This window comes from Linepithema humile, chromosome 4 (genome assembly GCF_040581485.1).
Source record: "Linepithema humile isolate Giens D197 chromosome 4, Lhum_UNIL_v1.0, whole genome shotgun sequence".
Taxonomy (NCBI): Eukaryota; Metazoa; Arthropoda; class Insecta; order Hymenoptera; family Formicidae; genus Linepithema; species Linepithema humile.
The window spans coordinates 26855881-26877313 of NC_090131.1; the positions used below are offsets into that span (position 1 = coordinate 26855881).

Consider the following 21433-nt stretch of genomic DNA (forward strand, 5'->3'; position numbering starts at 1 on the left):
TTACCCCAGGAGATTCGTACATAGTTTTGCACGTATACATAAGCGAGGAGGCGTTTGTTGAACCGTGCAAATCTTCTGCTCGGTGCACCAACACGAGCAGGGCGCGTTTTCGCGCGCGCAGCATCCCCGTTTCTCTCTTTCTCCCTCGGTCTCTCTGTGCATCTCGCTGCATACGGCTCTCCGTCTCCCGCCCATTAGCGAACGTTCCTACGTAACCTCTTGCGAGCTATTCGCGCTAGCTCGGCCGAACCGCGTATTTTCCCGTCTTTCTCGCGCGCATACACACATACAAACGAGTACGCCGCTCTTTCTTCCTCTCTTTCGTCTAACGACGGGACTTATGCGCGTCTTAGGTACGCACAGAGTTCGCACATGCTCGCGAGCATCGCCGTCTCTCTCTCGCTCCGCGGCGGCAAACTTTTTCCCTCTCTTTCTCTCGCCGACCGCCTCGTCTATTAGCGTGCGCGCACACGAACGCAATTTTTCTCCCTCTTCGTTCGCGTGCTGGCTGTCTTTGTTCAGCTGAACGCGCTTCTAGAGTGTTCACGCTTCCCGTCTCTCTTTCTCTCTCCTCATCTCTCTGTCTCGCTCCAGCTCTGTTCATCTCGCTCCAATGCTGTTGGATACGCTCCGAGTCTCTCGCGCACACAATCCCACGCCTCCCGTCCGTCCCTCTCGCCTCTCTCGTCCTTATCTCCGTCCTTGGCCGTCGTGCGTGCACGCAGACCGCCTATCTCCGTCGATCGCCAGTGTATACACGCGAGCTCTCCCTCTCTTTGTCACGAGCAAACACGGACACCGCGCCCGCGCGCGAGAGATGCGGCGAGAAGCAGGGGGGAGATGATGGGCGAGAGAGGAAGCCAGAAGGTACGGGCGAGCGAGAGGGAGAGAGAAGGGAAAGACGAGGGAGGAGGAGGAGGAGAGAGAGGGTTCCGACTCGCCTGGCGCACCATGGGCTTTTCTTGTATTCTATTGATTTTTCCAAAAGTTCGTGGTGGGAGTCTGACAGTCTGTAGTGCGCGAGCTTGACGGCTCGGTGTGTATCCGCTGGCGTGTGTAAATGTGTGTGCGTGAGTGTGGGTGCGCGTGCACGTGTGTGAAAGCTTCGACGCGATACCGCTGTCTTCATCCCACCGACGAAATCTCTCTTTCTCTTTTGCTAGTCTTATCCCCCCTGCAGGCTGCCTCTCGCTCGCTCTCTCTCTTTCTCTCTCGCTCTCTCTCTCTCTCTCTCTCTCTCTCTCTCTCTTTCGTACGCGGGAGCGACGTTCTCCGTCCGACTGGCATTGTCCTTTTCCGACGTTCCGCACACCCGGTCGGTCTCTCTCGATCCCTTTCTCTTCCTCCCACGCGTGAACATCTCCCTCTCCGCCACCCCGATCGTTACATCCCTCTCGCTCGCGGCCTCCCCTCGCTTCAGCCCCTCGTTTCCTCCTCTCTTGCGGGGCAACCTAGCGCGCACACGCACACGCAGACACAAACGCGTTGCTCCAGGCAGGAGCGTGTCAAGAGGTTTTGGCTTTGACACCATTGAGAGGGGGGAGGATTCGCCCGGCGTGTAGAATGTGTAGCAGTCGCGGCTTTCTGAAGATCATTTCGGAAATCTGTCGGCGAAATTCAGCGCGAATCATTGCGCGGAACATCGCGGAATCTAGCACGTAAATTCTCGCGTCATTCATTGCACAGCGGTTGAGTGATCATACAAATTTAATGAAGATAGTAGAAAAATGACTGAAATACAGATGTGTATTAGAAATACATATATACTGGATACTTGAAATATTTATTTAATTTAATAAAAAGATTATCGCACATGCGATAATAATAAAATAGTGGAAAATTAGTAACAAAGAATCAATGACATATTAGATCTGGAAAAAAAAGATACACGAGGAAAAAATGGAAGAAATCCGCGGCGGATGCTATTTTGGCGAAAGGGAGCAAAATCCGAAAGTCAACAAGCTTTGCCGAAACACGATGTTCGTTCTGTTTAGTCGCACTTTTTACATTTCCCGTGTTTGAAACGAAACAGGTATACACGCGCGCGCGGAGGGAGCGAAAAACAAGCGTAAAAAGCTTCGCGATTGCAAAGAACAGATCTATGCGGGCGTTTGTTTGCAAAGGGCGCGAAAGCCCGGCGCTCCGTGCAAGATGTCGTATATCAAAAATATCACGAGGCGTTACGTGGCCGAGGACGATGCAAAAAGAGAGAGCCGGTGGTCCGCGCGGTTCCGCGTGATTTCGAGAAAGCCTCGGTACGCCCCTGATCTTCCACCCACCCATCCAACGGCAGGGTCACCGCATGCACCCACACACCTTGTCGTCCACGTATACAGATGAACACGCGACGACCGACGTACACACGCATACACACACGCGCGCGCGCGCGCGCACACACATACACACCACTCACATTTTCCGTTCCTCTCTTTCCCGCGCTTTACGCCTCGTCGTAACACATCCTCGCGCTCGTGGTCGCTCGTCGGATTGTACACACTGCGCATACATTCGCATATATACGCACACACGTGCAAACGCGAGCATGTACGTATGCACGCAGGTACACGCATACATGCGCGCGATGGCGAGCAGCACGCTATGGCGGCGACGGCGGTCGTGCATCCAGGCAGAGCGGAATACGTTGGCGAACCGGTGTCGGGGCCAGGCCGAAGCGACGGACGACGCACGACCCGCGCGATGCGACTGCTTGAGATCGATAATTCGAATCGATTAATGATAAGAACGGACGCGGGAAAGAACGCGAAAGGATATCCCGCGCGCAGCGAGAAGGAGAGATCGATCGCGAGAGAGCCGCGGACCGCCCGATATTCGTGCGGTCCAGCTCTCTTTTTTTTTTTTTTTTTCCTCGTTCGCCGACCGCGCGTACAACGAGCACACGGGTTTATTTTGGTTACACGAGGCACCGCAGGCACCGCTGTGTCCCGCGGAACGGAATCGGAAATCAACTTTGGGGAATAATAATTTAGCCGCGCTCTCTCTTTCCCCCTCGCGAGAGTGATCGATCGTGCGAAGGGAGCACGATCCACGACGGGCCGCGTCGCGACGCGCTCGGCCGATACGGCCCCGGCGCGCAATTAATACCGCGATTATTAATTGTTTATCGACATCGCCGGGATTACATCGCGACGAATAACGAAAGCGCGGGGAAAGAAAATATAGATTTTATTAAAAGACCGCTGTCCGGTAACCTACTAATAATATACTAGATCCGCCCGTTTTATTTTCTCCACTTGATATCTTTCTTCTTCTTCTCTTTCTTGAATATATTATTACACATTTTCATCCTCAATTCTCGATAATACTCCGCATCATTGGCTTACCGGTGGCATTAGTAATTTTTACAAGCTTTCAGAACATTATCTGATAACTCTTCAGCAATTATGCTAATCGATCGTTATTACACAACTATTATTTTCCACATTCTGAAATATTTGCATATACAAAGCGATAATGCCTGTTCATTATCATTTAAATTATAATTAATAGATACGTTAATACAGTTAATGCTGAAAGGATTAAATACAGAAAATGCAGCTAACGCGAGTAAATCTACTGACAATATTGCCGTTTTGCTCTGAAATAAATTGCAGTAAAGCTCCGCTGAAAACTGCTTTCGCATAAAATCGACTCGAGAAATCGCTGACTTCCGTATATATTCCTGCTAGATGCTGACACCCGAAACGCAGCATCATTGATGCAATCTGCAACGCCGAGGCCTTGGAATACGTTGACCCCGCCAAGTATTTTCAGCAACTGGAGTTAAGAATGCATCACTCGAATCCAAACTCGCCGTCAAACTATCTGTAATATTTACGACCTTCTTTACAGTAAATGCCGCCGCGATGTACATACTTCTTGTAAACTTTCTGCCGCGATAACTGTTCGTAACTTTACACACGTAGAGCTGAACCGAAGTCGAACGTCTAAGAGCCGCGCTCTACTATACAACACACAGTATAATAATGTATTTTGGAGGCAGCATGAAAAGCCGTATTCACGGTCATGCCGCTGTTTAACATCATCGCCGGATTACGGAACGCAACGTAAGACGTATCGACGGCCGTTACTCGGCGACGGAGACGAAGATGAGGACGAAGACGAGCACGGGGTTGCTCTCTCTCTCTCTGTCTCTCTCTCTCCCTCGGAGGAGGAGACTCGCAGCACACGTTCGCGCGCGCGTCTCGTCGAATCTAAAAAAAGATCACCTACGTAAATATGTGAGCGCGCGAGTCCGTCCCCCTTGTCACGTCTTCAAGAATTTGCCGTTGCGACATCCTCCCGTAAATACAATCCCGCGAGCGAGCGAGCGAGCGCGCGCGAGCGTACGCGCGCTCATTTGCATAATGTCCCCGGGTCCATAGGTGGAAAGGACGTACACGATCCGTTGTAAATTCGGTCGGCCGTCGTGGGCTGCTACGCGCACGGAGAGTGACCGTTATACGTATCTCTCGCGGTGCCTGGCCTTATCGCCGATGCGGACGATGTAGCCGCACGTCGGTCGGACCGGTAACGATCGCGCGGACCGCGCCGCGCGCGATCGATCTATCTCAATCGATCGTCGGGACGCGTGCCTCGATTTACCATCGATTGCCGGCGATCGATTAGTCCTGTCGTGCCTCGTCGTGCTATCTTTGGCCGCGGGCGAGACGAGGACAGCCGTAGGGGAAGACGAAGAAGAATGGAAAAGAACGAGGATGGAAGGAACGAACGGCGAACGGGGAAAGAAGAAGAAAGATGGGGGGACAAAGGGGGCGACGGGTGTGGGAGGAGAGCAAGTGTGACGGACGAAGGAAGAGGAGCGCGGAAGGAGGGGTAGAGGTGCGGAATGAGTAGGACGGAACGATTGCAGTGGAAAAGGAGGGAATGCAAGCGACGGAGAGAGGGACAAAGTGAACGTGCGCGGGAGTGAGAGGAGGAGACAGAAACGGAGAAGCGCGTTTAGCAAGGAAGAGCGAGTGGGATAGGAGAGGAGAAGGAGTGTGAGGGGGCTTGATGGTAGAGCGAGGTAGTCAGACATGTGCGCAGCGAGGGATAAAAGGGGACAGAAGAGGCAGAAGGGTAAGAGAGACGAAGACGCAGGCGTCGAGAGTGCGAAGTAGTGAAAGACAGAGTGTGTCGGACCAGCTACAGCCGCTGCCACCGTAAGGCTTCGAACACGAAAACGACCGAACAACATCGAACGGGGGCGGAAACGTACGAGCGGTGCGGTTCGAGCGGCCGAGCGAGCGATACGGCCGAGCAGTGCGGTGCCGACTCTTGCTGCCGCGGTTGCAGATTCCGCAGTGTGTGTGTGCGCGCGTGTTTACACGACGAGAGAGAGAGAGGAAGAGCTTGCGCCGCAGAGGCGAGGGCAGGAGAGATCGAAAGAGAGAGAGAGAGAGAGAGATAATTCGTGAAAGAATAAACGCAAAAAGCACGGAGAGGCAGGCGAGTCATCCGCGAAACACAGTGCATGCACGTTTTATCAGACACGTCTCTCTCGTGACGAGAAGATCAGGCACGCACGAGGAGTACGTGCACTCGCTTCGCTTGCAACGTATTACGAAGCATCGTCAGTTATCGCAGCGAGCAGACGGAGGCCGCCAGCCGACGGAGAAGACGTGGAAGTGAGCGTCGCGCGGCGTCGTTGCAACCGGCACGCACACGCCGCGAGAAACGTGAACGATAACGCGCGCCAGCCACCCTCGCGCGCGGCTGCCTTTACAGGGGCGTGGGTGTACCACACCGCATCGATGGTGGTGCGGCGAGACGGCGGGCGGTGCGCGTAATTCAAAAGGTGCGCGCGACGGCGGCGGCGAGAACATGACAGACGACGCGGAGTGCGCGAATTCGAGGTGGCACCGCGTCGCGGGTGAAGGGACGACAATATAAACGCGACGGTAGAGAGAAATAGAGGGAGAGAGAGAGACAAGGAGAGAGCACGCGGGGCGAGGGGAGAGAAACTCCTCCGAAAAAGAAAGTTCGCAAACCAAGTACATCCGCGGCGGCCAGTGATCCCGTGTGCGACTCGCGTGTTGTGCGCGCGAGAGCGCGTCCGCGCCTCCAATAAGTGAGTGTGTGTGAGTGCGAGGGCCAGGCAGCGCGCAAGTGGACCCCGAAGAGAGAGAGAGAGAGAGAGGGAGGGAGAAAGAGATATAGAGAAGAAAGAGAGGAGAGAAGAAGAGCGGAGCGAAGAGCAGAGACTTTTGCGGCTTCCGGCCTGTCGGCGCGGAGGCACACGGCTCGGTTGGCGGTTTTCACGCGAAAAGAGGATGCTGGTAATGTTGCCGACGGCTGCTACGACGTGGGCAACCATGACGACCTCACGGGGCCTCGACTGAGAATCCAAAATCCGCTCGGTGTTCGCCGAGAAAAGAACACACTCGTGCGGCAAAGTGCCACGTCGCGATCGACGTCGACGTTCCGTCGCCGCGACGGTAGCACCGACGGGAGCCGTCGTGCTGCTGGCCGCGGCGTGTGTCGCGATCGCTAATCAGGTGTTATCCTCGATCAGGTGTTGGCGAGGATAGCCGCTCTGAACGAGGGTGCCGACGGCGCGTGTCAAGTCATTGCCGTCGGGAAACTGCAACATCCGATAGAAAGCCCGTCGGATTCGAGCGAAGGCCTCGCGGCGAAGATTTCGAACGGCGCAATTCGCGCTGTCAGTTTGCGACGAAACGCCGCGAGCGTGTCTGAATAACCGATGACAGCATTACTATCGTTAAAGACTGGATATCGCGTCTGATCTGACTATCCGCGATCCTAGCAATCGTCCACGAGGAGGGGAAAGACGGTGTGTGGTGGAAGATATCATTTGCGAGCACTCGCGCGATCAACGGCGATCGGAATAGCTCGCGGGGAGGAAGAGGAGGAAGAGTCGCGGCGAATGCAGTCGTCACATCCGTGACTATTCGCAAACATCGTAATCACGTTCCTTATTGCACGGACAACTTTATTCTCCGAACTCAATAATCGCCTTCGAAGGATCCCGAGGCTGGTTATCGATCCCAGGCCGTGGCGTGGAACGCGCGGGGAAGCACGAGGGGCTTTTGTCGTCTCGAAGGATCGTATCCGCGTTACTAGGGATTACGTTCTGCGTTAGGCATTCGTTCTGCCCCGTCCTCGTTAACGGGCGACGGGCGCACAGATCCCGCGTTCTCTCAGCGACGCTCTTAGGATCTTAGGAAATACGGCGGTGGAAAGGAGGCGCGCGCGACGACGCGACGCCGGCCGACGGCGCGGGTTGCTTCCGTAGGCTAAGAACAACAGCAACAACAACAACGCGAACGACACAGCCGTAGAGATGCAGGTGGCAACGCTGTTCAGGGAGAGCGCTACCCTGCTGGGTGCCTCCAGCCTGGACCCCCCGCAGACTCACCATCACCAGGGTATGCATCAGCCGCCGCAGCCGCAGCAGCAACAGCAGCAGCACCAGCAGATGCAACAGCAACACGCCGATATGCACCTAGTCGGCCACCACATGCAACACCACTACAAGATGTAAGTATCCTCCTGCCTGCCGTTCTTTTCGAGCACTGATCGCCGGCGGCCGCGGGCACTCGGCGCTCGAAAGTGTTCGACCTTCGGAAAGCCGGGAGAGTCCGCTTCGGCGAGCGCGGCTGCGAACGCGCGACGGCATGGTTACAGGCCACGGTGTGTTACGTCCACAAGTTGTTAACTTTACGTCCGAGGACTTCTCGGACGAGATTAAACAGCGAAGCTCCGCCGCTCGCATCTCTTTTCGCATTTCGTTGTACAAAATCTGACTTGGCCCATGAAATTTCTTTAGTCATCCTCGTAGTATCATTTAAATTTGAGCAATCTTTATAAAGGCTTGTGAAAAATTGCAGACTTGTGCAATTTATTAAGAATTGAAGAGAAGTAGCGCATTCAGCTGATGTTAATTTTCGCATTGACGAGTCACTTCTTGTCGTGTGAGAGAGAAATAATTGAAATTGAAACAAAATATTCGAAAGTTATTTACGTTGCATGTACTTTATAGAAGAAAGGTTATAATTGTCACAAAGCCCAACGATTTTCACGCTTTCACTAGAGAATTGAATAATAAAGGCGATTTTGCGGCCTCAATTGTTGCAGAAACCAGGCGGCCAAAATAGCATGCAACTGTAAATCCATTTTGCTTTTTCCACAGTTTAGGCGTTGTCTAAACACACTCGGGTTTTGCATCAATACACCAACCGCTAAACGACAAACCATATTCATATACCAAACTGACCAACAAATGTTATTTGCCGAACGTTAAAACCCGTAAAACCCATTCGTTGGAAGAGAGAAGCGCGACCTTGACGGCTTCTTACGCGAAAACCTTCACTTCACCCGCCTCGACAGTATGATTTATTGTGCTTACTCCGCACCGCATTCCTAGATAAGATTCTTGTCGCGAAACGATTATAAACGGGAAGATAATAGGGCGGCGAAGGGCGATGTTATCTCGAGCGCGAATATTGCTTCTTCTCACTATTGAACTCTTCGAGAATTACTGTTCAATGAAGCCGGACTTATTAGACTTTTTTAATTAAACAGTTATTTTAACTGAGTGGCAAAAAAGAACGCATCGCCAACTCTCGGCGAGAAAGAAGACGAACGAAAGTGCGTCGGCGTCGCCTTTATCTCTCGTAGCCCCTTATTTTCCTTCGATTCGTCCAAGCGATCGGCCGTTGAGTGTCGTCGGGTCGTTAAAAGCGTTTATTTACATTCGTCGGTATCGACATTAACCTTTTAAACGACGCGGTCGGGTGCACGCGACGGTATCGCCGCCATTCATATTTGTTTTTATCCGCGGCCGCGTGCGCGCGGAAATATCTTCGAATGGAAACGGCTGGACGCACGATACGGTTTTATGAGCCACATGCTCCCGCAATATACGCGAGACAATACAAATGGTGACTTAGATCAGCAGGTGAATTCTCCGCGCGCGCGGGAATCTCTCTCCCGCCGGCGAGAAAGAAGAGAGAGAGAGAGAGAAATTATTCTTGCCGTTTCTTTTTCAATATCTCTTGGTCCCGTGAATGGGATAAGAGGAAAAAGAAAGCACGCGGTGGATTCGCACGATGTGCCGCGGAAGGTATCTGCCAGACTTTATAAATGGTCGCCTCAAGTGGCGTTAAGTAGAAGAAGTCGCGCGCGCGGTTACGGTGAGAAGAGCAGAAAACCGCGAGGATCGAATGTCATCGCACTGCTTACTGTTGCACGTCGCTCTTTATCGCATTATTATTCCTGTTATGACACGGAACGTTGAATTTTAAATAACCAATTTCTCTTTTTCATAGACCACGGGAGAGCCACTGTCCCGTGAGAATATTAAAATAAAAATCCTCCAATCAGGTTCATACATAATGCTAAATTACGGGTCGACCTCACGCGAACGACATATTTGTTAAATCTTAACGGCTTTTTCCGTTAAAATCCGTTGATATTTGTTGCATCGGTCGTTCACTTCGAAAGCAGGCGGAGTTGTTTGTTCCAGAACGTTTCCCTCTCGTGTTTATGCAAATTTGATAAGTTTCAAAATCTGATTCGTCTCAAATAAACGCGGCGCGATGAAACAGTTCCGCGACGCACTGCGACTGTACGGAACGCTTCTTTTTCGCGACGCGCGTACTGATAAGCATGTAAAAGCCGACGGTATCGTCGAGCAAGGGTCATTTCTTTGCGAGACGCGTCGATGAGTCAGTCACGAAGACAGAAATAACGCGCGACGTTAACGCGGATAAAAAAAAAAGGAGGAGCGGCGATAAACGGCGAACAGAGAGCGTACGCTCGTTTCGCTCCAATTTTGAAATACGGGGGACGATCTATCATCCTTGAAAATTGGAGTAAAAGCTCTGCCTTTTTTTTTTACTCTAGTACGCCGGTATTTGCAGCGTTTCAGTCGGCGCGATACATTAAAACAAGCCATCGAACGCATGATAAATCGAACGTTTTACATCCTAGCCGTCCTAGTACCGATGTCTCTGCGATACGGGAAAAAAAAAAAAAAAAAGGAGACGGATTTCGATAATACTTGGTGCGACAGCGAATACGTCATACGGAGCAATTCTAAATTAGCGAGTGTGTTCGATCAACTGATTCAAGTCGCTACTCCGGTGAGAAATTCTTAAGTGAAAAATAATCTGCGACAATGAGATTGTATCGGTGATAATTGGTGCGTCTGACTGCAAGTGACTATAAATAAATTTATTTTCAAACAATATCGAGCTTTGTTTTAATCCTTTTTCAGGCGACGACTTTTAATTAATGGAAAGTTACTCTTTCCTCTTAACTTTTGAATACGTGCAAATAAATAAATATCGTTCCACCTCTTTCGAGAGAAGACTCTCGCTCGGAAAAAAGTGAAACAAAGCATCACCACCGCGATTATATTATCGCATCTCATTGAAATTTTAAGCGTAAATTTATATCTATTTTAACTTAAAGATATTTAAATTTATTTTTACATATTCAAAAGTTAACAGCGCTAATGTTACACAGAGATCTCCCCGCGTTCTCCTGCGGCAAAAAATAATCTGAACTTTCATTGAGATGCGAATCGACCGAGGCGCACGAGAGATCGCCGGAGTTGCGGGCGCGTCGTGTGTTGCGGGCTCAACGAAATTTTACGTAACATGTAAATGCGCTCGTCGTGAATGCGGTCGCACGTTGCGTGTTTTTCTCTCTCTCTCTCTCTCTCTCTCTCTCTCTCTCTCTGTCTCTCATTCTCTCACTCCCTCCTCTTTCTCTCTTCCTTTCGCCTCCTCTCCTTTTTATTGCCGAAGCGGAGCTTACGAAACCAGTTTCGGTGTAGGCCGGCGGCTCTCGGTCTCGCTTGACTCGGCCGACGAATTTTTTCTCTTCCACGGGAGTGCAAGAGACTCCCAAGTTCAAAAATATTATCGCGCTGTCGCCGAAACGCTCGTGTCAGTGAAATCCTCTCCGCGAGTTCCGCGCCGCACCCTTCTCCAACCCCACCCGGGGGATATGACGGAGCGGCTGGCTTCGAGAGAGCTCCTTTACGAATTTCGTCACGCGCGCCGAAGGGACGCGCCGCCGTCGCCGCCGCCGGCTGGCTGGCTGGCTGGCGCAGCATTTGTATTCGTTGCGCAAGGTCCGGTCGCGCCCTCGTTCCTTAAACAGTATAATTTGCGGAATCTCGTCGGCGACGAGTAGTACTCTTTCTCCCTCCCCCCCCCCTGCTCCCCCTCACTCTACCTCGCTCGTCCCCTTCGTCGCGACGTAATCGTTCCGGCGTGGCGGATTAAACCGCCGGAATCGGTGTTATCGATGAGTTCGAAACTCCCCGGCGGAAGTAGCGATTTTCATTCCGCAGCGCGTGAGAATACAAGATTGATCCTCGGCATAGAATCTAACTGTGCGACTCGTTACGCTCGAGTGTGGAATTTTTTTCCACGCTGAATAAAATGTATAAGATAAAGTCAAAGCGGGATTAACGAAAGCGAGCGCGACTTCCGCGACACATGCCGCGCATAAGCCTCGCGCGGGCTTGATTGATGCGCCAATTCGTCGGATTAATCGCGCCCGCGGTTTTTCAATTATCGCGGGCAGTATCGCGCGCAGCATAAAGACGTATAACTCGATTAGCGGTATTATGACGTCTCGATGAAATAGCTTAATACAATTTCCGTGTAGGACGCCGAGCGAATCTGACAGTGCGATAATTAAAGCGCGCGCTGCTTTATCGCTATCAGGGGAGCGCTCTCTCTCTTGACTCGGTCGGCTACTGAAAATTAGTCCCCGGCTAAACTCGATTACCGCGCGATCGGAAATATCGATAGATTTGTTAAACGCTCGACCCGATAAAAAGCATAATTCGATCAAGCGTGCACGTGTGCGAAACGCGCAGCGAAATCAGGTATCCAGCGAAGATAGCATGGGCAAAGCATAGGAAGTTCGTGACAAATGAAAACTCTCGATGCCCGTCGCTAAATATAAAAGAGCGTACGAAATAAAAGATGTCAAATGAAACTTGAATATATATTGGCCAAATTTACCTGTTCCTCTTTTATCCTTATCATTTAACGCTACGAAATTGGCTGGTAAACGTTTCGCATGAATGAAAATGAAGAAGAGGGCCGCAATGCATTCTGCATATGAGTCTAAAAGTTTTAATTACATCATGGGATAGTTATGGAACGGCTATTGAATTGCACGTGCGTCCGCATCTTTTTCGATCCCTTCGCGCCGAAATTAGATTCGAGCCGCGCTGATTAGTATTTAATTGCAAAGTTCTGGCGAGAGCGATGCTTGCAAATTTTATCACGTTCCGCCGAGGAACGCGAGTGCATTTGCATTCGTCGCGCCGTCGTCGGGTCCGCTCGCGCTCGCAATCCTTAAATTGCGGAATGTAATCAATGGATAGAATCCGTAAGACCAACGTTTCAGGCGGCATTTACCGGGATGAATACTTTTACCAGATAACGTGCATTTCTGCAGACGACAGTAACGAAACAGTGCGCGATGTGTTAATCTTCACGCATTCTGCGCGTTGCAAATTTAGTTTTCTCGCCGAGCTCGATTACAATTCTTACGCTCGAAATACGTCAATCTTTGCGTTTTTCGAGAGGAAAAGAGCATCGTGTATGCACAATCGTGTATTATGTAAGTTTAACCCGTCCTTTCTGTCATTATACGAACGACCTCGCTGAAAAGTCTCAGGCGACGTCATGAGTAGTCGATAAATGGTTCGCGTTAACGTAATTCTCCAGCCACTTCATCTTCCAGTGATACTTTCTCGGCTACACGTGAAAGTGTGCTTGTGCATATCGTTTCGTTTCACAGGCAATAATTTCATGCGTCATTACGCAACGTTTTAGAATTTAAAGGGGTTATCGTCGCGAGGGCGCTTCATTTTTACGACCGCGGCGAAATTGACGTAAATGACACACGCCGCGCGATAGTGTGAGAAGAGCAACAGGATGACGTGTTTTTTTTTTTATTTTTTATTTTTATTTTTTTATTGAAGTGTCGATTGCGAGCGGTTTATAAAAGTTACGTCTGGCTGTTCCGAAAACCGCCGACGCCGCGCGCGGCTAGGTCGTGATCCGGGAATCAAGTTTCAGTTCAGAACCCGCGGGTTCTTCTCGCATACTTTTCTCCTCGTTGAAAGTCGGCGTGCTTTCTCGGGAACGAGCTCGCCACGTGTCGTTACAATGCGGCGCACATTTTTCATCGGGACATTGCCGTCTAGTTACTCTAGTTTTTCGAGACGGCAAAGTCTCGACGCCGCGCTGTACAGAATTCTCCTTACAAATCTCCTTACGGTGGCCGACGATAGTTGAAATACAAAACGACGTAAGCATCGAAAAGATAGCTTTGAATAAACCGGAGAATAAAATTCCGTGTAGTCACAATTATAAAAGACAGGAAGTAAAAAAAAAGTTATCAATGCTGTGTAGAAGTAAATGGAATAAAACTCATTTCTAGGAGAGAAAATAAAAAAATATGAAAAATACTCTCTGCATATTCAATGTGCGAGTCTTGCGACTGTAAACCAAGGTAGCGGATATAGCGGCAATTATAAATCATTATGCGTGATCATTACATTAGTGAAAAAAAAAACAAAACCAGTAATAATTTTTTCTTACTGTCAAAGCTGCGCGTTATATGATTATGCAGATAAGTAATGTTGCACTTTAAAATTGACAGCCGAGAATCTGAAAATATTATTTTACCTTTATGCTTAAATCAAAAGCCGTCCGAGTCTCGGGTTTCTAAATTTTTTTTTAAATTTAAATTTTTGAATTTTTGAAATTTAAATTTTTAAAATTCTGTACTTTCCACATTATCTGCATATATAAAGTATTAACATATATAACACGTGTTTCCTTTCGCAATCTGCGATATAGATATAACGGGTAACGTAGAACCAGAGTTTTGAAAGTATTTTTTCAAACAACTCGATAAAAGCGGCTCGGAGAGTTTCCGACTTCGTCGTATCAATTTCTATCAATGCCGACGTAATAGCGTTCCGCAGTCGGGATGTAGAGGCGAGAGCGGGGAGTGTTTGATGTATAGAAGAGTCTCCGGAGAATTGAAGCCAAACCCGCAAGAAGTTTGGACCAGACTTGAGGGCGCCAATAGGTCAAGGCTATCTGACGCTCCCGATGTGTATATACACACCCACGTTGGCGGTCTACCCGGTTTTCCAGCAAATTCATTACGGAGTTCCTTGGGAATACTTGAAGATTAACGACGAAGATAGTTGGCGACTCAATGGGACGCGCGACCGCCGTCGCGATTCGTCACCCCACGTTTTTCGAACTTTCCCGTCGTTTGTTCTCTCGCGACCGAAAGGAGGACTGGTGCGGAACGTTCGACTTTTTGGAGTCGCCGCGCGCGAATGAAAAAAAGAGAAAGAGGAAGGGAAAGAAAAAAAGGAAGGAAAAGAAGGAATAAGAAGAAGAACGTGTGCATAGTGAGCTGATGTCGACGTCGACATCGTCGTCGTCGACGTCGACGTCGTCGTCGTCGTCGTCGTCGTCGTCGTCGTCGTCGTCGTCGTCGTCGTTGTCGTCGTCGATGCGGTTGCGAGGTTGAAAGTAGGCGGGGAGAGCGAGTGCAGCAAGGACGAATCCTTTACCGCGATGACAGGCTTCGCTCTCCGCCTCCTTTCGATCCCACTACCACCACGGTGTCGGTTGGCAGGATCATGCTCCTCTCGTGCCGCGCTCTCCGTTGCCAACCCGGCCGGGTTTCCGCCGGGTTTTGCAAAATTCTAGAACTCGCGCGCGTCCCCGACGAGAAATAAAATTCACTCCGCGCTCGTTCGCGCGCGCAAGCGAGCGCGGGATAATTACCTGACGCGTTTAACGCGATTTCACGCCTTCCCGTACGAGCTGATCAAATGTGAAGCCTCTGTGAAGCCTGTAATTTTCACAAGGCAGAGGCTCTCGAACTTTTCGCCTGGTCTGCCGCCTTATGTAATTTGACGTGTACAACCCATCATCATTGTTAATCATTGTAACGTTAAACAACCGGCATTTTTTGCTGTCAAATAGTAACGCACGCCGGTGAATTAATTGTTATTATTCGTCTTGATAAGCTCACGCATTAAACGATGATACCGCACGTTTGAGAATCTCTGTTCCGGAGAATACAGCAAAATTGCTTAACGCACAAACTTCTTAAGTAATGAGCTATAACGGCGGCGAGAGATGCAAAGATGATCTTTGTATTACCGCGCGTTGCGTATAATTCTACATAATTACTTTCGTATAATTTTGCGATATTCAGCGCTGTTGAAAATGACGATCGTGGCGGATTGTTCAGATACCGCGTGGTATAATCGATGTTTTAACATTTAAATCTATTAATGGAGAACCCCGATTACCTTGACAAAGTGCAAATTCCTCCGTAATACATTAGTCGATATGTCGCAACGATAAATCCAGCGATGCACGGCAGCGTGTTATTGCAAATCTGAGTACGAAAACAGAGCGGAGCACACCGTAGTAAACTCGACTGTCAACGGTTTTACGTTCGGCCTGACATATTTGAGTTGCCGTAATGTGGGTAGCGGAACGAAATTGTCGGTTCTGGAGAATTCGATCGATATGTAATTGGCGATGTGCGCGGCGATCGCGTGGTATTTCCTTGGCAAGACAAAAGCAAACGCGCAACAATAGCACAAGGCTGGCGGCGACAACACAGAATATCGAACAGCGATTGCTTCGTAAAGAATGCTCGGCAAAACATAAAGCTTCGCGGGAAAAACTCGAGAAACGTGAAACTCGTAAGGAAAACGCGCGTGCAATTCAAAACGGAATGTCCAGGAGCAAAATAACATAAACGCGGTATGAGAGGAAGTAATTTTGTAATAATTGACGGCAAAGAAATATTGGCTTTTGTACAATAACACGACGAAACCAATTTCAAACAATTATCTATCTATGATGACAATATTCCATCCAAAATTTTCGAAAGTGTTCGACAAATATCGTTAATTTTATCGTTATAGTATTAAAAAAATTATCAAAAAACGTGATTTTTTTAAATTAACGCTATTGATTAATTGGGGAAGTATCCTTTCGATACAATAGAACTTTGCATTATAGATTCCACGCGCGTTACGTACTGCATGAAAGGAAAATCGCTCGCGAAGGAGAAGATAATGCGAAAACGAGAGGCGAGACATGTAAACGAAAGCACGTGGTGCACGCGACGGGCGTTTCGTCGCGGATAATGTCGGGTCGTGGAGGAAACGAATGGTCCCGGGCACGAGGATCGCGGGCTAGGAGACGCGAACGGAAAAACGAGCGGGGAGAACGTAAACGCGGCCACGTGTCGTAGATAAATCGTGCCATGCCGATAAAAATCGACCTTATCAATAAGATCGAGCCCTCTCGCTTCCACGTCCCTCCATTCTCTCTCCCTCGCTCTCTCGCTCACTCCCATTCCCTCCCCCTGCTCTCCTCGTCACCTTGCCGCCGCTTGGCACCGCCGTAGTTATTCATGTATTCCGTAAGTTTGGAATACATGAATAACCTACGAGTCTTAGGTATTCGCGCGAATCGTCTCCGATGAAGCTCCGAGTAAGAGCCGCGGCGACGGCAACGCGGCGTTTAGCGCATCTCGAAGAAAGCGACAGGTGACATGCATCCCATTACATATCCACTCCCGCCCGCCCTCCTCCCTCTTCTTTTTCCTCCGGGTTATTTCAGATATTTCAACGAACGTGGAAAATTATTTTCTCCTGACATGTGCAAGTTTTTCCGAATGTTAATGCTCGAAGAGCGTGATATCTGATGTATTCTTTGCTTGTGAGAAGCTGTACAAAATTATGGCTGGATTGTTCGCTTCGTCGATGCAAAAATTAAATTTTGAAAGATGTTGAAAGACGTACAGTTACTCAATTTTAAATTAGCGTCGCGGTGATTTCTTGCAACAATCACGTTTTAATGCGATTGTACCATTCGATAGATTATTGTCTTCGCAAGTAACACGTCGGACATAAATTATTAGTCGAGAGAGAGAGATTTTTTTGAATTTCTTAATATCACGTGTCACACGCGTGCCATTATTTGACAGGCGCAAACTTTGGCGTTACAGCTTCGGTAATTTGATAAGTGCGATCGTATTATGTGGTGGTGATATTCATTTCCATGAAGTCGAGAGATCGCGATTTATAATACGAGAAAATGAAATAAGATTATGACGTTCCATCTTCATTATCCAAACTCGCCGTGACATAAGTTTGATCGCGAAAATAGAACGAAAATTCGTTATCCGTTATTCCGCCGTTATTCGTCGAAATAATGTCCCCGCGATCTTCCATATTCTGCCGCCACGACAAAATGGGTCACACAGATGCATAATTTCGCGCTCATCACTTTTTCGCCGGTATTACAACATCGCCGGACCAATCCTGACCGATCTCCGTCGAGAATGCGAAAAATCAACGAAGCAGCGCGCGCTCTCGCTCACGCTCGTTAGCGATTCGCATACATTGACATAAAATCGTTTTTATCACCTTCGTAAATGACGTGTCGCAGCAGCTAGGATCATATTATTGCTAATCGTTCCACAGGTAAAAAAAAAAAAGTAACAAATTCGATAATTGTCAAATTGTACAATTTCTTTTTTCGATCTATGTTCGACTGATTATATCGTCTGGTAAATAAAAGCTGAAACTTGAAATAGATTCTCTATCATTTACGGATTATAACTGTTAGCAAAGTTATCGTATTCATTAATCAACGTTGAATGTTGCAATAAAAATCGACTCAAATGTACTAAATCCATTTTTCAATAAATGATTATTTTCTGCATCGCATTTTCATCTATTTTCTCATTAATCTCGTACGCGACGTTAAGCGAAGTTGATACATCACTAAAATACTGCTAAGCAGCTTTTGACATTGGCAGACACTACCCGCTTGCTACGAAAACGCATATTCCATTCGCAAGGATCAAAGGACCTGCGATCTGTATTGATCTCACAATTAGACAGTCCATTACGAGACAGTGGTGCGGATTATTAGGAATCATTAAACATGGTCCGTTTAATTAGGTCATCCACGATGAAGATAATTCCGCGTTACGCCGTGAAGTAGCGTATTACGCCGCGGAAGGGCAGCGCGGAGTATTAAATCGCTACATTAAGGCACCGGCAAATCACGGCAATTATTCTTCCTGCGCGGCGCCGCGCTCGCGGTTTTAATTGTCCCGGACGGCCGCGCCGAAGTATTTATCTCGGCAGCATTATTATTCCCCGTCGAACGTGACCGTAACCCGCAATTGTTGCGTCAACTTAACGCGCACGCCGCCGTGCTCCGCGCGCGGCCCGTATCGCCCGATCGTGTTTTACGATCGCTCGCGCCGACCGCGAATTCGACCGATACGCAATTACGGAATTGCCCTCGTATATCATCGACCGGTCCGTTTCGTGCAAAAGGACCCCTCTACGCCATCGTTCAATGGTACGCGCGAACCGCTGCTTTGCAGGAAAGTTTTTCTAACGGCGGCCAAAACACACGATCCGACGGTATGCGCGTGGTTACGCCGAGTTCTCTGCCGCTACGGCGTAATTCGTAACGCTGTCGACGCGCTTGCCGAATGGCTGGTGCAGCAATAAAGACGAATTGCGAGCGAAAATTTGAAAAATATTCCAATACAATAGCACGACGTGATATCAATCGTGGGATTGATATATTATTTTCTGGATAAATTCACAAATCGTCACCCCAAATGAATTGTATGATTATTCAATGGACTGAAATAAATAATAAAATTGTACAAGTACCGATTTTCTATTTATTTATAGAAAGTATATCTCTTTGGTCATCAACACCGGGTGAAATTTCACGCAGAGATGTGTTAGCCAACCGAATAAAAGGCATAATAGAGGAGTAGAGAGAGAGAGAGAGAGAGAGTTAATGACACCTGTAATTTGATACATTCGCCACCTCAAGTATCATTATGATTATCGTGAAAAAGCGGGGTGGTCGATTCTAGCGAGCTCTCCGAGCTCTCACGTGATCGCTCTCGTACCTGCCTGCAACCCGCGACTGCAGCATAGATCCCAAAAATATCTCCGCGCTAGCTCACGCACCCACGCCAGGGATTTCGTTCAAACTACGCGCTTTTATTTATAACTCGATGTTGAAAAAAAAAGTGACAGCGCGACGAGTCGCGCGTACGACGTCGTCGCCTCCGCGCTGTGCGCGGTGTTGCGAAAAAAAAAGGAAAGGAAAAAATACGCGGCGCGCGTGTATACGTGAGTTACGAAAGTCGGGCTTAACTCCGCGCGAAATCGCGGCTCGAAAATTCAGAATTCGCGCTCGCGCCGTCCTCCTCTCTCCCTCTCGCTCTTCGTCATCTCGTTTCTTGTCCCGTCGCCATTTCCCTGTTATCCTTCCTTCCTCCGTGCTCCGTGCTGACCCCCCCCCCTCCGCGTCGAATCCTTTTTCCCCCCGCGTCCTTTATTTCTCTTCTGTCCTCTCCCCTCAATTTTTCTCGTTCGTACCCTTTGTCCCTCTTTCTCCCGTGCATTCATCGCTCCGCGTTCTTTCCCTCTTCTCTCTTCTTTATTATTCCCTCCCTCTCACCGCTCCTCTCTTTATTTTAGCCCGAGGCGAGCTCCGAGATGATAACGGAAAGTCGAAGGGGTTCGTGAGGGGGGGCGGGGGGGAAGGAAAGGGTGGTAGGCGGGAGGAAAGGCGAAAAGAGCAGGGAAGAGAGGAGGCGGAGGGACAGAGAAAAGCGATGGAGTGCACGAAAGAGTACGAGAAGGATGGAAAAACGGAGGAACAGAGAAAGGTCGAACGAGCGAGAAAGATAGAAGGAGATGGAGAAGAGGGGGGGTGGGGGGAGGCGAGATAGAAAATGAACGCCCGCTCGCACAGAAAGCCCGTCCAACGGGCTCTCCTCTCCTCTCCTCTCCTCTCCGGGCTCTCACGAGCCGTGGTTTCGTAACATGCGTCTCTCCCTCGCTCAGCATCACTCTTTCTCTCTTTCTCGCTCGTCCCGTCTCGCTCGTAGAGCACGATACATCGTACGCCGCGTATATATCGCTTTGGAAATTCTGTATCTTGGCAAAGACACGCGATGGAAACGTAGAATAAAATCTGACGTTAATGGGGATAATAGAGTTTTCTCATCGTCCTCCGTCCGCGACGCGTCGACGACGACATGTCTTAAATAAAAGCAATCTTTAAGCGCGAACTCGCGGGTGATCTATAAGCGGCGTACTGTACTGCTGCACACTCGACCATCTTTCCGTATAAACGAGCGATTTTTAAACACGCGGGCTCGAGTTTTCTAGCGTTTCTGTAAGCTCACTTTCAACGAGTGCACGTTATCTAACCGGCGAACAAATAAATATATTGGTAATGCAATTAATATCTCGCTTGATAGGTGTGTATCTGTACGCGAATAATCAGCGGATAATTAATCGTTGATTAATTCGAGATATTGTAGTCAGCAATATTTGCTGAAAATAATTAATCGCAACAGTAGTGGAATTAAGATTGTTATTATCATACTCTATTTATTCTCCCGAATATACAAAACGGAGAAACATAAATTTTAATCTAAACCACTTAAACGATATAACGATTTATTTATGTTTCGACCTGAATCTTGAATTTTTTATATACATGTTGTATGAGTTTGGCATTCAATAATTTTATATTGTGAAAAATTAAATTGCACTTTACGTGTCTCAGTTTAAGTGTATTCGATATCGAATTAAAATGAGAAAATCGAATCCAGACTTCATATTTACAAAGCGTTTTGATTCAAAATTAATAAATGAATAAATTGTCACGATATATTGCTCAAACGATATTCCTTTTTTCTTCTTCACGTTGAGCATTATATGATTTTACCCGTGATTTAAAGTTATAAAGCAGCGCCGGATTTCTGAGGCTTTCCCCAAACATGAAATTCATATCACGGGAAATCGGAGATATGCGCTCGAAAAACGAGAAGAAGCCCCGGATGTGATCACGCGCACGCGAATTAATATTTCCACTGTTTATCAAATAGATATAAAATCCGTAACAGAGATACGAATGACCATGCGGAGCGACGGCTCTTTGGACGAAAAATTTCACCATTTATTTACTTCGTTTCGCATCTTTCTAATATTAACATTGTCCGATAATCGAGATTAAAATTGATGAAACAATGCAGCGCGAGACTGCGAGAATTCAAATTTTCCAAATTACGATTTAAATACCTAGGATTAATACAAAGATTGAAAATACAAAGGGTCACGCTCTTTAAATAAAGAAAGAGCGCGAGTTCAGAAATATATTTGTGTACGTTCTGCGGCTTTTTATGGCGAATGAAGATGCAATCTGTTTTTTTTTTCTTTTTTTTTTACTGATGGGACTCATTAAAAGTTCTTTGCGACTCAGTTCTGGGTCGCGGCACAAAGTTTGGAAACCACCGATGCAGTTACGCATACCCGCTT

At 48.3% G+C, this 21433-nt stretch overlaps 2 protein-coding genes across 3 annotated transcripts in view; one reads left to right on the forward strand and one right to left on the reverse strand.

Moving 5' to 3' along the window:
- LOC105671755 (uncharacterized) overlaps nucleotides 1-21433 on the reverse strand; it is a 139632-nt gene that overhangs the window by 16964 nt on the left and 101235 nt on the right. The gene's annotated exons all lie outside the window — the stretch shown is intronic.
- Tdg (Thymine DNA glycosylase) overlaps nucleotides 4291-21433 on the forward strand; it is a 109328-nt gene continuing 92185 nt past the window's right edge. The window contains exon 1 of the mRNA XM_067353019.1: nucleotides 4291-7500. Coding sequence (XP_067209120.1) covers nucleotides 7304-7500 — 197 coding nt within the window. The 5' untranslated portion in view covers nucleotides 4291-7303. The remainder of the gene's footprint in view (nucleotides 7501-21433) is intronic.